The sequence below is a fragment of the Neopsephotus bourkii genome, unplaced genomic scaffold (genome assembly GCF_033783945.1).
Source record: "Neopsephotus bourkii isolate Nb327-2 ecotype Australia unplaced genomic scaffold, CSIRO-AGI_Nbou_v1 NB_1328, whole genome shotgun sequence".
NCBI lineage: Eukaryota > Metazoa > Chordata > Aves > Psittaciformes > Psittacidae > Neopsephotus > Neopsephotus bourkii.
This window is the reverse complement of record NW_026901808.1, coordinates 1188992-1203375: the sequence shown is the minus strand read 5'-3', so window position 1 is coordinate 1203375 and position 14384 is coordinate 1188992. Positions and strand designations below refer to the sequence as shown.

Genomic DNA, 14384 nt, shown 5'->3' with positions numbered 1-14384 from the left:
CTATCTCAGTCAGCAACATTGTACTGAGAATTATCCACTCCTGGGTCAATTGCTTGGCAATGAAATCATTCAGGAGTTGGTTTAGCCAGAGAGAAAATTGGAAGGTTTCCCATTCTTGTGAGCTTCTCCCCTTCTCATCCCCTTTGCCAAATGATAGTCACACACTTTGCTGCCAAAAACCTCTCTGGGAAAACCTAGGGGCTGTGCCGAGTGAGCTGCAGCTGGCTCCCTTGAAGTGTAAATGAGTCCCTCTTACCTGCTTGGCATGCAACCCAGCAGGAGCTAGAAAGCAAAACCCATTTCTTTTTTTTTGGTGTCCTGGGATTACACCTCCGAGCAACTCCGTGTTTATGGCCCTGATAAACATCTACCCAAGATTTTCAGTCCTCCAGAACAGTCAGGCAGGAATGTAGGGGCAGGGAAGCTAAACAAAAAGATGTCTTTTTTTTAACCCTCCAGAGAAAAGGAGAGCTGAGGGAGTCAGAGGGATGACAGTAGTAATAAAGGACAAGGGACAATTCAGCATGTGCAGAACTCATCCTCTAACACAGGCCTGGCAGGCCAAGGGGAGTTAATGAGCAGTCCCCTGCTGCCTGCCTTCACCAGGGATTGTTCTCTCAATGCAGCTGGCTGACTTCAAAGCAAAGCTGAGGAAACACCCAGCCTCTCCCAAGAAACAGCCACCCTTGATTATGTTTACAGATGAGCAGGCAGCTTCAACAGAGAAAATGCCCTTTTGACTCCAGCTCCCTCTAAGTTCTACTTTGCCTCAAGCACAAGGATGGGACCATGGCAATGCAGAGGAGGGCAGCCTGTTGGCACAAGCAGCTGCACTGCCCGAGTGCTGCACAGGCATTATGTGTACCCTGTGGAGCTGCAAAAAGGGAGAGAGGAGCATAGAGGAAGCAAGCACATGGACTGAGGACAGGCTTGAAAATATAGCTCTCAGTCCAGCAGACTCACTGTTGTAAAGATGGGTGCTCTGTTGGGGCAGAAGGGTAGAAGAAGACCAGCATGAAGAGCTGAAAGCCAGTAGGTCTCAGAGCCCACTAATTAAACACCCCTGTTCTAGCCCACAGAATACCCCGTCACCCAAGAAACATGCATTTCTCATTAACAGACTGTGCATCTCACCCTCTCGAGCCATAAACCCTTCCTGCCCATTGCTTCTTCACAAACCCAACTTCAGTTTTGCTAGAGGTTTTATACCAGCAGTTCTCAGCCATGTACCTTCTCGGCCACTTCAGAGAGATCCAGGCTCTGCAGCTTGCCTGCGAGCTCATCCAGCAGGCGCGACTGCTCCTCTTGTTTAGCCTTGAACTGGGCCTCCTTCTCATTGATTAAGTCTTCCACTTCCTGCCGCGTCCGCACTGACAGCTCCACGGCACTGTTGGGGTGAACAGTGGAGGCATTGACCCTCTCCTCTGCCTCCAGGGACATCTGGAAATACTTGGTGACACTGTCCAAGGCTCCTGCAGAAATCAAATGGAACTGCTCAGAAGTCTGTCAAGTAACCCAAAGTAACTCACATTATGGTGGTTGGCAGATGACATCATGGTTAGCGATATGAGTATCAATGTAACTGATATGCCAGCCTCTGTGGCTCCACTCAGTGCTACTGCAAGGATGACAGCATCTGGCCTACTGTGAGGGAAAAAAAGGAGTTAATTTTCTTTCTTGATTGGCAGCATTTGCTGGATTTTGAGGTTAAGTCTTTCTCTGACTCTAATGACTGAATTATTATTATCTCTGAGGGCAAAAGGAGATCTAGCCTCTGAAGTTTATAGGGCAACAGTCTGTGTTCTAAGGATTCAGCTCTCCCATTAGTTGTTACTGCTTGTCCTGGAATGTCTGGCTTAAGGAGTCACTATTTGGAAGCTGGTCAGAGTTTTCCCAAAAACAACTGCTTGATGAAAGATGCTGATTTATGGACCTGTTAGTTTTGGGTAACTCTTGGAGAGGCCCTGAGTGGGTGTGAGGGATCCCATGGGGGTGGCCACACTCTGCACCTTGGGCAGCTTTCCTCTGCAGAATGCCACAAGCAGGGACTCCCCTGTTCTACATCCTACTTGCCTCTCTCTGTTTCCAGTGAACACGGGATTTAACAATCTCAGACTTCCTGCAAAGCAGGAAGTGAAAGAAAAAATAATCCTTTTTGTCAAGCTGGAGTGAAGTTAGCTTTCAAAATTCCAAGGAATTTGGTGACATTCCTCCTTCTCCAGCAAATTTTGATTCTTGGCACATTTCAGTGTGCCACTGGGCATGCGAGGCTTAGGTGGCTCAGAAGAAGCCCTTATGGTATGCTGTTAGTCACAAAGACTCAGAGGACAGAGAGCAAGGGACATGTTCAGGTGTATCTTGCACTCTGCTGTTTTGTTTCATCTAAAATATATTAATGAAGAGGCTTTAAGACAATTCTGTACCCCAATAACTCAAGCCCATTTGCAATGTGCAGGGAAGAGAGAGGGGGTGAGGGGGCAAAACAAACTTCCTGCTGCATCAGCAACTCTGCTAATGCACAGAAAGAAGCTGCGCTCCTGGGAACTGTGCTTTATTACAAGTTAGAAGATTAACCTCGTATTTAAAACCATGCACTAATTACATCTTTAGCAACCCCACTGCTTTCTCCCCCTCCCTGTGGAGGACACTTACCCCGAACATCAGAGATCTTGATGAACTCTAGCTGTTCTGCAAGTTCTTTCACAACATGGTCTAGGCTTTTGGCATCTGTTTCCAGCATGCTCAGGTCAGTGTCTGTGCTGTTGCTCTTCACTGCTAAGGCTGACAGGTTTTCTTCTATGTCAGCGATCTTAACTGTAACATCTGCTGTCAGCTTTCTGTAAAACAGAGGCACAGGACTCAACAGTGGGAGATGGAAGGGTTGTAAGCCTCAGTGCTTCACGTCACTGACGAACAGTGGTTAGAGCCATGCGGAGCTTCTCCCACAGTGGCACCTGTCCTGCCTTGGTGGAGCTGTGGTTTGTAACATGTCTACCTAGAATACTGTTTTGTTTCCTTTATCATACAAAACTACTTTTTAATCTACAGCAAGTTTATAAATTCCAAGCACCAAACTGCTCAGAAAACATATGCTTTGTGTAAGATTAACTGAAGGCAGATTCCAGAGGGCTGCTGCAATGCTCTTGTATCGTGGCAACTGCATAGGTCAGGGTTGACTACTATGATCCATACATAATTTTCTTCCCATCCCACACAGCTACAAATGCAGTTTTGATTACTACGAGCTCATGGGACAGACTGGAACTTCAGGAAGCCGGAGGGGGGGAGCCTTAGTTTTAACACAATGGATTCTTTTAACTCGTCTATAAAGATCCCTCCTCTCCAGCTGTTTCTCTAGGGCTATGAAGGGAAACTTCCCGCCTTCAGCATTCAGCATGGCCTCAGTGAACTACAGAGCAGGCTTAGCTAGTGGGATAACCCTAAAAGGAAAAGCAAGTATATGTTACACATCAGTGCTGCTGCAGAACACAAGTGGATATAGGAAGCTACTCCCATCCGTGGTGATCCCACCGAACCCACTGTCTCCTCATTCTGAAAGAATCAGGCAGTTTTTAAGCTCTGTGATCAATTTACAGCTCCCTTAACAGCCCAAAATCCTGCTGTTTTCCAAGCATCCTCTAAAGGCCAGTACTACTTCTATACAGCTAGAGAGGCACAAGACAGGTACATATATATATATATGTACATTAAGGAAAAGCAGCTTTTCAGCTGTTCTGACCTCCCTCAGCACACAGAGCCCAAGTGCAGCAGCAACCCCCAGCTCTCCAGCTGGAGAGAGGGAGCTGCAGGGCACAAGCTATTCCTAATTGAGACATTTGTGCTTTAATCCTCACCCCTTTGCTTTGTGCAGTCCCTTTTACAATGCATAAGCAAGTTCGAGTGGTTGCACACAGGACTAGAAAGCAACTGTAATCCTACTTGATGTTAAACTGCCCCATCTCCAAAAGCACAAACTGCCATCTTTTGTATGCCCTGCCGTAAAACAAAATACAAGGCTCCTATCCTGAGAAAAATGGAAACAATCCTTGTTATAAAGCCAGTGCTTCCCACACACACATGCTCAGAGTGCAAAAGGAGACCAAGTTTCCAACTCATCAGCTACACTCGGAAATCCAGGAATTTAATCTCTCCCCTCTTCATTCTCTCACATAATAGCAGTGTTTGTCCTTTGCCCCAGGGGACTGCAAGGCAAGCATGAGTGCCTCAGTGGTAATTAGCTGCCTGGTGCACAGTGGAGCAGGACAACCCCAGTTCAGAGCATGGCAGCTGCACTGCTCCTACCTTCCTGGCCAGGTTTCTGCTTGTAGGACGGGTGCTCAGGGCTGGCACAGAGCATGGCAAGGTGCTCCGCCAGCACTAGGAGCTACAGCTGGAGGAGCAGAGCTGGGTGTCCTCAGCCCAGCATGGGGACACCAGTCACTCAAGTAAATCCCAGCTCACTGGCACTCACTCCCACTCCTTCCACACCAGACTTATCGATGTAATTGTGACTGTACTCACTCTGCTTCCTCAAAGAGATCCCCAATGTTTTTCAGGGGCTCGGCAGCTGGATTTTGAGCAATGATGGTTTTAATTTCACTGAGCTTCTCCTCCAGAGTGTTGAGTGTCTGCTGGTATGGGCCAGTGACTCCAGTGATTTTGAGAGCATTAGCCCTGTCCAGGAACTGCTGGGTCCTATTAGACAGCTCGCTGATGATCACGTCCCAGAGGGCGAAGCACTGGTGGCATGGCACACAGTCAGGGAAGAAGCCCGAGTAGCCCCGGGAGCACTTGTCACAGCGTGGCCCTTCCACCCCTTCATTGCAGATGCACTGCCCAGTGGCACGGTCGCATTGCGGGGTCTGGATGCCACGAGGGTTGCAATCACACACTGGGAGGAAAAAAAGGCATGTGTGAAGGCTGTGGTGAGGGAAATGACAGGGACAGTGGCAGGGATAAAATATACTCGATTACAATGAAGTGGTGAAATGAGTATAGAAGTGGTCTGTGTTTGGATTATAAAAAGCTAATTATGGATTTGCCTGCTTGGGTATAGGGAAGCAGGTCTGAGTGTGAAAGGGGAGACAGATAGGGAAAGAACTCTAGGGGAGACCAGGATTTGCACATGTCAGAAACGGGCACAGTATGGAGGAAGGATGAACACTTCTTGCAATGTTTGGATATCAATTGGATAGCAACTGAAGACAATATCAATTTCACACCTACAGAGAAAAGTATAGCAAGGCTTTCCAGACGGGAAAAGAAATGACAGGCAGACACATAGTACAGGGTTTAAAGAGTAAAACATGAATGAAATGGGAAAAGTGAACATGGAACAACCATTAACAGTCTTCTCCAGCACAGGAGTAGGGGTGAACTGAAGAATACAGCAGATCAAAATGCACCTTCTCAGGCACCTCCCACAAACAGCTCAATAAAAGGACATAGCTGATTATGCAGCACTTACTTAAGAGGCAGAGCTCCCTACTACAAGACACTGTGGGTGCTAAAAGTTGAGGCTGCTTCAAAGAACGTGAAAAGAAGAACATGACAAATTTATGGCATAACAGCCCATAAGAGATCTTCTGTGCAGAGGTACAGGGCCTGGCACAGGATGTGCATCGAGGAGCCTGGCACTGGGCTGATGTTTTGGGTATACAGAAAACGAGAAAACAAATCAGGCAGTGAAAGGTAGAACAGAACAAAGACTGTCCATAGGCTGCCCTGTCTGAGGGAGAAGATGCTAATGACCAAGAGCCCACACACTGTCATCCTCAAGTAGAAAGAAGACAATGAAACAGGTATTTTTATTTTATCTACTTCACACTCTGAGCACCATCTCAGGAGTTACTATTCACACCTTCCTGAAATGGACATTCATTCTTATGTTATTTCTGTAACTGTGAGCACCTACCTATCTTTATATATGCTAGTCAGGTCAGACCTTGGGGCTCCAGGCGGTTGCCAAACTGGAGTGATAGGGTTTGGGCACCACCCTTTTTTAACACGCTTTTAGGATAAAGATGCACTTCTTTGGCACTAACCCACCATGAAGATAAGTTAATTAATTTACTGATGCGCAGTCATTTCTAAAAGGACAGACACAATTTGTACACAATAACGCTATCAGGAGAAGTGTTTCCATGCAGTGGTGCTACACTTCACCTCTCCTCCTCCTTAATTCCGTGGGCATCAGCACTGGAAGAAACTACCAACCTGCAAAGCTTTTAATAAAGGGATGGCAGAAAGGAACAAAAAGAGAGGCATCAAAAATATACAGGTTATCTACCTGCAGTCATGGCAGAGTACACCCAAGGCAGGCCACGCACACAATCCTTCAACAGGAAGAGGACTGTGATAGCTGGTAAAAGCTTTTACTTACACATCCATTTACCAGGCAACCCTGAAGGAGGTTAATGGCTCAAAAAGGCCCATAAATCAATTCACACACCCCAAGCACATGCCCCCTTGAAAAAAGGGCAAAACACAAAGCTGTTTTCAAGATCATGCATTGCTTGCTTCAATGCCAAAACACAGTGGTGGTCTTCAGTTCAAAAATCACACAAAGAGCCTCAGCAGAACAAATCGCTCCTCAACAAAATGACTTTCTTGTACAATGTGAATATGATAGGCAAGAGACAAAAATAACTTCTGCTGCCTGCACAATTGAGCAAAATGGTCCTTTGTTCTTTGAATTATACCCTGACACAAGAGAGTGTTTTTACTTTACATTGAAAGTGCTTAAGTAGTCAACTCACCATGGAATATGTTCCCTGCAGGCAAACTGTTGAGTTCTTGTTTGAAGGTCAGTTAACCCTTCTGTCAACTAACAAGGCCCTCAGTATAATGATGAATTGTCCAAATTCCTCTGCACAGAAAGAGGCTAAATGGCATGTGTTTTTTCTCAAAGATTCAGAGATCTGATCAAGTTACATGAATTCTTGCTGCTGGCAAATCACGTCACTATATTTACTTGAGGATTTACAGAGCTTAAAGGGAAAAAAACCCACCTCAACATGTTGGTAATTCTACTCCTGAATACCTGCGTGTTCAGGAAAGGCAGATGACAAGGCTTTAATAGCATTTACATCGTAATGTGGATTCCAAAATCTCTGAAGCCAGAAAATACTGGGGAAGGGGAGAGGAGAATTTAAGTACTAACTCATGCACAAAGTGAAAACCCAAACTCCACAGCTGCCTGCTGAGAGATGATAAAGAGCAAAGAAGTCACTTATTCTAAGCACAGCACAACAGTTGGAAGAATCATCACATTTCTAGAATTCTACAAACCTTACAAATAAGCTTTGTGGGGCCCAAGAGAAAATTATACAAGGCAGCTAGAATGTGGGTTATTTCTCCATTTTAGGATTCTCTGATAAGCCCAGAAGCAGGCAATGCTGGCTCTGCATTATCTCAGTAGTGTGAACCCAACATGTAAAATAGCCTTCAAAGTGCTGGTTTCACACTTGCTTTTTTTTCTTCATGCTCTTCTCAAGACACTAACAGAGCCACACCACCTTTCAAACTAAAAACTAGAACAAGACAATATTATCTTTGAGTAAAATCACATAAGTTAAAGGAAAACAATAAACAGCCTCCTTCAGTACTGGGATAAAAAGATTCCAGTCAATTTTATTTTCTTCCCATTTCACAAATTTTGGAGGCATTTCCCTAGGTTGGTGGTATGGTCTCGCTAGCTAAAACTCTTGGACAATTCCTTGTTGTGGCACTGCCTGAAGCATTTTTTAACTCTCACAAAAGCATCCCTGCCCATCTTACATTTCACATACTGTGAGCAAACCTTTCATCTCACGAATGACACACACATGCCAGTGTTTGGTTATATGTGATCTTCTTTTCTGAAGTTTAGATGACTATAGCCAAGCACTTCCACCAGAGATGACTGAAACCATCTCTGTTCCTTGCTAGAGTCAGTCTCCGAGTACTTTTACCAGAAGCTGATACCGAATTTCTGGACACTGCATTAATAATGAAATTAAGCCAGAAACCCACAGAAAATGCCCTTCAAGGTAGTATGGAACAGGACCTCCAACATCTGCCACACCTCTAGTGGTCAAGTCCCATTTCCTGGGCCCTGGACACCACCACCACCACCACCACCAGGCTACTTTACATTCCAGCAAGGAGCATGTCCAAGGCCATTGCAGAAACCATCTTCCCTTTATAGCATAGTGGGGATCAAACCTTCTACTGACTTGAGTTGCAGCCAGTTCTGAAGAGGAAGTAAGCAAGCCCAGGCCAAGACCATATAAGGCCTTCTAGGTAGCGAGTAGCTCCTTGAACACTGTAGGCCACTAGGCAAATAGCTCAGTACACAGGCTTCACCTCTCTGCCTCCTACAACACCAAGCCAGCCTCAGCCTCTGTGAGATTTCAGGGTGCAACTTTGTCCTGTAAGTGACAAAACCAGCAACTTTGTCCAAAAGGGACAAAAGTACAATGACAGTGGCAGGATCCATATGATAGGAAAGAAGGACCTCCTAGCTGGCACAGGCTGGGTAAGGCGAGCACAGGACTGGCAAATAGCTCATGGAAGAGTAACTGTATTACACATCCATGCATCATTCGTGGTGGTAGGTGCACATCCACCAGAAAGATTCATGTGACATTGGATTATCACCACCAATAAACTGGGATGTGAAAACGGGAAATGCCTTGAATCTTATCACTTGGTAGAAAAAAACGTGAACACCATGCCGGCATGACGAGCAAGTCATGCCCAGCACTGGTTTTGGCCAGAATATCTCAGCACCACTTCTAGCCACAATGGAGTTCCTGCTCCTCTTAGCACCTTCTCTGCTGACGTCCAGCTACTCCTATGGCCACCATGTAAGTCAGCTCCTACACAGTCCAGTGCTAATGATGCCGTTATGACTGTTTTGCTTCTTATGTGCTCAAACAGGCTAACCCAAACAGAATCTTGAAGTAACAGCTTTGGAGATTCTGGCTCCAACCAGCACACTCCTAAGTCTGATATAACACCAGAGTAGCTGTGTCACAGCTAATTCTAACATATACCTGTTTAATCTAAATTTTTTCAAGAAACACAGAGAGAGGCGTATCTAAGGATGCAGAAGTGTTACAGATATTACTCATTAGCTAGCCAGGACATTATATTCCACTTAACACAGTAAATGTGGTATAGGGAAACACAAAGTCCTGTATGCCCCTTTTAAATGTCTTGCCTATGCTTACAACACTAGAAACTAGGAAAAGTGGTTCATTTTGCACTGCAAAATGACAGAGATACTGAGTTCACTGCAAGAGATTTAGATGCCTTAACCAGTTTGGATTGGAAATGGCCTTCAAAACAAATGGTTGATTCCCTTCATACAGAGGGGTGGAGCAAGGCTGAGGTGAAGGTCTGTAAGTTAACCCAGACAGGCTGCTTGCTTTGAAGATCAGTGTTAGGGACCAAACCTGTCATGGGCAAGCAAAGCAGGACACTGCATTTCCTTCCATGGAAAATACAGTGAAGGAAGAAAAGTATTTTGAAATGGTTGGCCAAAGATTTGAGGGCTTTCAAGGGACCATTTATTAAATTAAACAATAGGTTTCTGGTTTGAAATGTCATTTTGGAAGTGGATGTATTGCTTTCTTGACAAAGTGTTTAACTCAATCAGACATTTTCCTGCAGCATACTTCGACTTAAGTGAAATCTCTTTTTTTGACAGGAAAATTATCTAGCCAAATTCAGTCAGGCTCTGCTGATTATCAGCTTATGAGTATAAAAGATTGTAGCTGCATCTGTTTGTAAATGCATATGCAGTATTTGCATACACACACAAGAGTATCCATGGGTAATTTTTATACCACCTTGATCAGTGCATTTCTCTTTCAGTAATTTTTCCTGATCTTTAAGATACAAGTAACACTCATACACGTTTATTGAATGTAGTCTTAGAGAGACATAAGGGGGGAAATTCTAAAGTAAATGACTAGCTCATATGGTTCGCTGTAAGCTCATGAGTGTCTATGAACTGCTTTATCTTTCACTTACTCTGACAGCTGTTACCTTTCCCTCTGATTTTAAGTTATTTAGAACTCACTTCCATTAAAACAATTGTAATGTAATACATAGCATATTTGCACACCTCTTCATTTAAATTAAGGTGTGTCCGAGTAGCTGATATGACAGCTGAGATGACAAAATGAATACTGAAAGGGCTGTTTGAAGATCAGTCTCAGTGTTTCATGCCTTATTACAGGATGCTAGGAATAAGCAAGCTTCCTGCACCATCCTACACAGAACAGGAGTCATTTTTGCAGAAATATTTTCTTTACAGCTTGAGATTGGAGATGGAAAGCATCAAAGGTTTAACTCCTCCACGGAAAAGAAAACAAAGGGTTTGTTCAGATACGATTTTCTGGCATCAGTTCCCAGTGGCAGCAAGGCACTATGATGAAAAAACCATCCAGCAATTTGTAAGGTGGGAAGTTTTGCAGAGCTAGCAAATTTCTTCAGAATAACCAGCTATTGATTCAAATTACCCCATAAGCATACTGCTGACTCCTCAGTGTTAAGTTTTGCAGCACAAGTGTTAAGATCCCAGCCTAGAATTACTCAAGTTGTGCCGCACTGTGACATGTTAGCAGACCTTGCCAAAAGGGCAATTTTGGGGGAACTATCATTGTAGACTGCAGCATTTTAAGACCACAGGTCAACTGAAATACTGAAATTCAAAGTGAAAATCGTATTTTCTTTAGTGTAGAATTTGTCCAACTTCCTTTAGACACTTATGACAGAAGGGAAAAAAAATCTGCTAATCCTTCTCTCCAAACCATAAACACCTATAAAAGCAGCCTACACGACTAGCTTAAGACCCAGGTGTTAAATTAAGACTACAAAGCCTATTCTTAAATGGCAATGGGGTAATTTTCACAGAACAGATGTTCAGGCACCTGGTACATCACAAAGATGAAAAACTGAGAAAATCAACTTTCTGCAACATCTGCAATGAGTATTGGATAAAAAATTGACTTTCTTCATTTTAGTTCAGTTAAATTCTGGGTTTTTTTACAACAGGGCTTGATACTCAAGTTCAACACAGAAAATCAGTGATACAGGTATGCTTCTTGAAAAGGGGATATAGCAATACAACCTAACTTTGAATCTCACACCATACCTTTCACTAACTGTGCTCTGTTTGTTCAATTCAATAAAACAGTAATGATAGTAAAACTGCCACCTCCTTTATATTATATGAAACACATATATTTCAGATATCTACTGTACAAGATACAGTAGATATTCTACTGTCTGAGCTGCATGTAGAAAGAACCACACTGTTCCTCTGAGGCTACCTGGGAGCCTGGAGTCTGCTGCCAGAAATGTGCTTTGTGGGCTGAAGCTGGCGCAGAGCTGAGCATGCAGAGTCCTGCAAAGTTGCCACGCTTTGGAAAAGCTCCAGGAGAACGCCTGGGAGAATAGAATTTCATGAAATTTGAAATCCTACTACTACCTTAGCAAGGCTTCTTATGCACACACACACGTTCATGTGCAGGCTCGTGCAGAGCTGCATATAGCTCATAACTGAAGCAACAGCCAGAAGGGGCCGGCACAGCTCCCCTGAGCAGATGATTCTCACAGTATAGCTCCTCTCACTGTAATCCTCCCAGGGACCTGGACGAGGCCAAGAGAGACATGCTTTCCCTGTCCTCTATGCTTGTTTCACACTTTATGTTAAATTAACTGAGTAAGCCTTGTGCTTTTTTAAAGCATAGGATAAGCAGTCTCTGAAGACCCAGTCCTACAGACTGTGGTATGTAATTCCCAGTCAACATCTGTGGGTAGTGGGGGCATACCCAGTCCTGTGGGGTTGAGATGCTCCCCAAAGGAAGGCACCCACCTTAGGTTGCCCCAGCAGTGTGGTTTCAGTGACACACACAGAGAAGAGTGTGGTGACACTTTCTCTCCACCACAGGGAGCACAGACTGCAAATCAAAGTACCCAGACCAGACGCAAACCCCTGCCTATCCAGGGTTCCACTTCACCATCTCTGATCTTATGATTTCTAGAATACAAGTCAGTGGCAGCAGCAATAGTCACTGCCACCGACAAGGATGGGATGGCAGGGAAGCATGCCCTGGAGACTGATTGCCAGCACAGTGTGCTGTGACCCCTGCACCACATCCACAGTTCGGTGTTGCTGCAAGCGCCTGGAAACCCATGGGGCTCCCTAGATGGGCCATTTAGAACATCTCCATATAGCTGTTATTTGCAGGCACTTGTGTTGACATGACCTCATCTTTTCTTTTATAATTAAAAAATCTGTTAAGGCTGTCACAGCAACATGGGCAGTTCAGTCCCCAGTTCTCAGGAGAAGCTCATGTTTCTTAGTGCCAACAGCCTGAAGGCCTCTTGTGAGGTCATTACTGCCTCTTGAGTGATTCACTCTGCGGATTTCCAACTTTGAGCAGAAGCCATGTGCTCTGGCCAGTGGAAAATCCCACCCTGGAGTCATTGGGACTGACATCCACACCTCCTTATCAGCCTGGTGCTCACAGTGAAGACTCTCCATACTAACCCAGTTCAAAGCTCTTCTACTTCCCACACAGATCAGTTCATATTTTCTTCCTGAGCACAGCACAAAACGTGGCCGTACTGGCTGCTTGGGCCAGCATGAGCATGCTGCCAAGGGCAGGTACCAAATACCATGGCCAGGAGTCCATGCGTCCCCCTGCAACTGGAGTCAACTTCTTTGTGACGAATCCCCATCTCAGTTCTAGCTTCACCTTGGCCACAGGCCACATTTAACCTATATTCCATGGGCATTGCTCTATAACTCCTTAAATGGCACAGTTTTCCAGTTCACCTGCAAACTGCTTACCACTCAGAGCGGCTGCCTGCCTATGTGGTAGCTGCACATCTGCCAACCTGAACGTCACCCTTCCACTCACTGGGACTAAATGAGGGCTGAGAAGCCAGTTGCTTCTCTCCCTGATGATGAAGGATGAGAGAGAAGGCAGGAGGCACTGACTCCACCACACAGCACCATGGGGCTGGATATGTGCCACAAGCAAATGCATATTTGGAGCCCATCCAAAGCATTGTGCCACAGGGTGGAATGGATCAGCACCAGCTTGGCACCAGCTCTCTCCACCTGCCTCAGATGCAATCCTGAAGGAAAATCTGCATTTCCATCTGAGTGAGTGTCCTGGCGGAAGAAGCAGCAGGTTGGAAGGAAAGCGTAGAGCTTACACGGTAAAAAACAGGCTCAGAAGAATATATCCTCTCTTTCAGAAATATTAAAAAAGGTTTTCACATGCTCAAAAGCCAGCAGAAACTCCATGAGAGACCAGAAATGCTGGTATGCTGCAGGATCCTGATGATTAGGTATGCAGATGGACTCCATCAATAAACCCTGATGGAGACAGCTGATACCAAGAGACAATTGCTGCTGCAGAGCCAGCAGGGTCAGCGCCCCTCACCATGCCAGAACACACACAGCCTCCCCGAAAGGCTGCCTCGCCCCAAGAAATCCAATATGTACTCAGAAACTGGGACAATTCCCCACTCCTTTCATCTGCTGCATTAACCAAGTAGCTGTGACCTGCCTATCTGGTTAGATAATGGCCTCTAAGGTATCTCTATTGTAAGCGATTTATTAAAGACCACAGCAAGCACATTCCTCCCTGCAGGAAAAAATACCTTAATCTATTGCAAACCCTCCTGGCAAAGGTTCCTATTTGAACAGGTCAGAGCTACAAGTTTGTTCTGGTCTGGACAGTGTTGAAGTTTCTTTTCCAGCTAATGAACAGACTTGTTCATAATGAAAGGACAGAGAGCATCCAGTTTTCTAAACAAGCGTCCTCATGGTGTTCTGCTTTGCAGCATGTAGCTATGGCTAACCCACTGCATGGTCTCTACCAGCTCAGTTATTTTCATCTGAAATATAACATACACCGGTTTTGGCTGGGGCAGAATTAATTTTCTTCGCAGTAGCTTCATAGCATAGTATGGGGCTATGGTTTGGAACTGTGCTGGAAACAGTGCTGATAACACAGGGGTGTTTTACCTAATGCTGAGCAGTGCTTACACAGAGCCAAGGCCTTTTCTGCTCCTCACAGCACCCCACCAGCGAGCAGGCTGGGGGTACACAGGGAGCTGGGAGAGGACGCAGCCAGGACAGCTGAGCCCAACTGACCCCAGGGATGTCATGCTCTGCATGTAAAGGTGGGGAAGAAGGAAAAGGGGGACATTTGTAGCACTGGTGTTTGTCTGCCCAAGTAACTGCTACGTGTGATGGAGCCCTGCTGTCCTAGAGATGGCTGAACACCTGACTGCCCATGGGAAGTGGTGAATGAATTCCTGGTTTTTGCTTTGCTTGTGCAGCCTTTGCTTTACCTGTTAGAGTGCCTTTA

The 14384-nt window shown here is 45.2% G+C and overlaps 1 protein-coding gene across 1 annotated transcript in view; it reads right to left on the bottom strand.

Annotated features, from left to right (window-relative positions):
- The window catches only part of LAMB1 (laminin subunit beta 1), a 44111-nt gene that overhangs the window by 6340 nt on the left and 23387 nt on the right, over positions 1-14384 (bottom strand). The window contains exons 24-26 of the mRNA XM_061366256.1: positions 4522-4891; positions 2653-2837; positions 1231-1472 (exon numbers count right to left, since the gene is read on the bottom strand). Of these exons, the coding sequence (XP_061222240.1) occupies positions 1231-1472; positions 2653-2837; positions 4522-4891 (797 nt within the window). The remainder of the gene's footprint in view (positions 1-1230; positions 1473-2652; positions 2838-4521; positions 4892-14384) is intronic.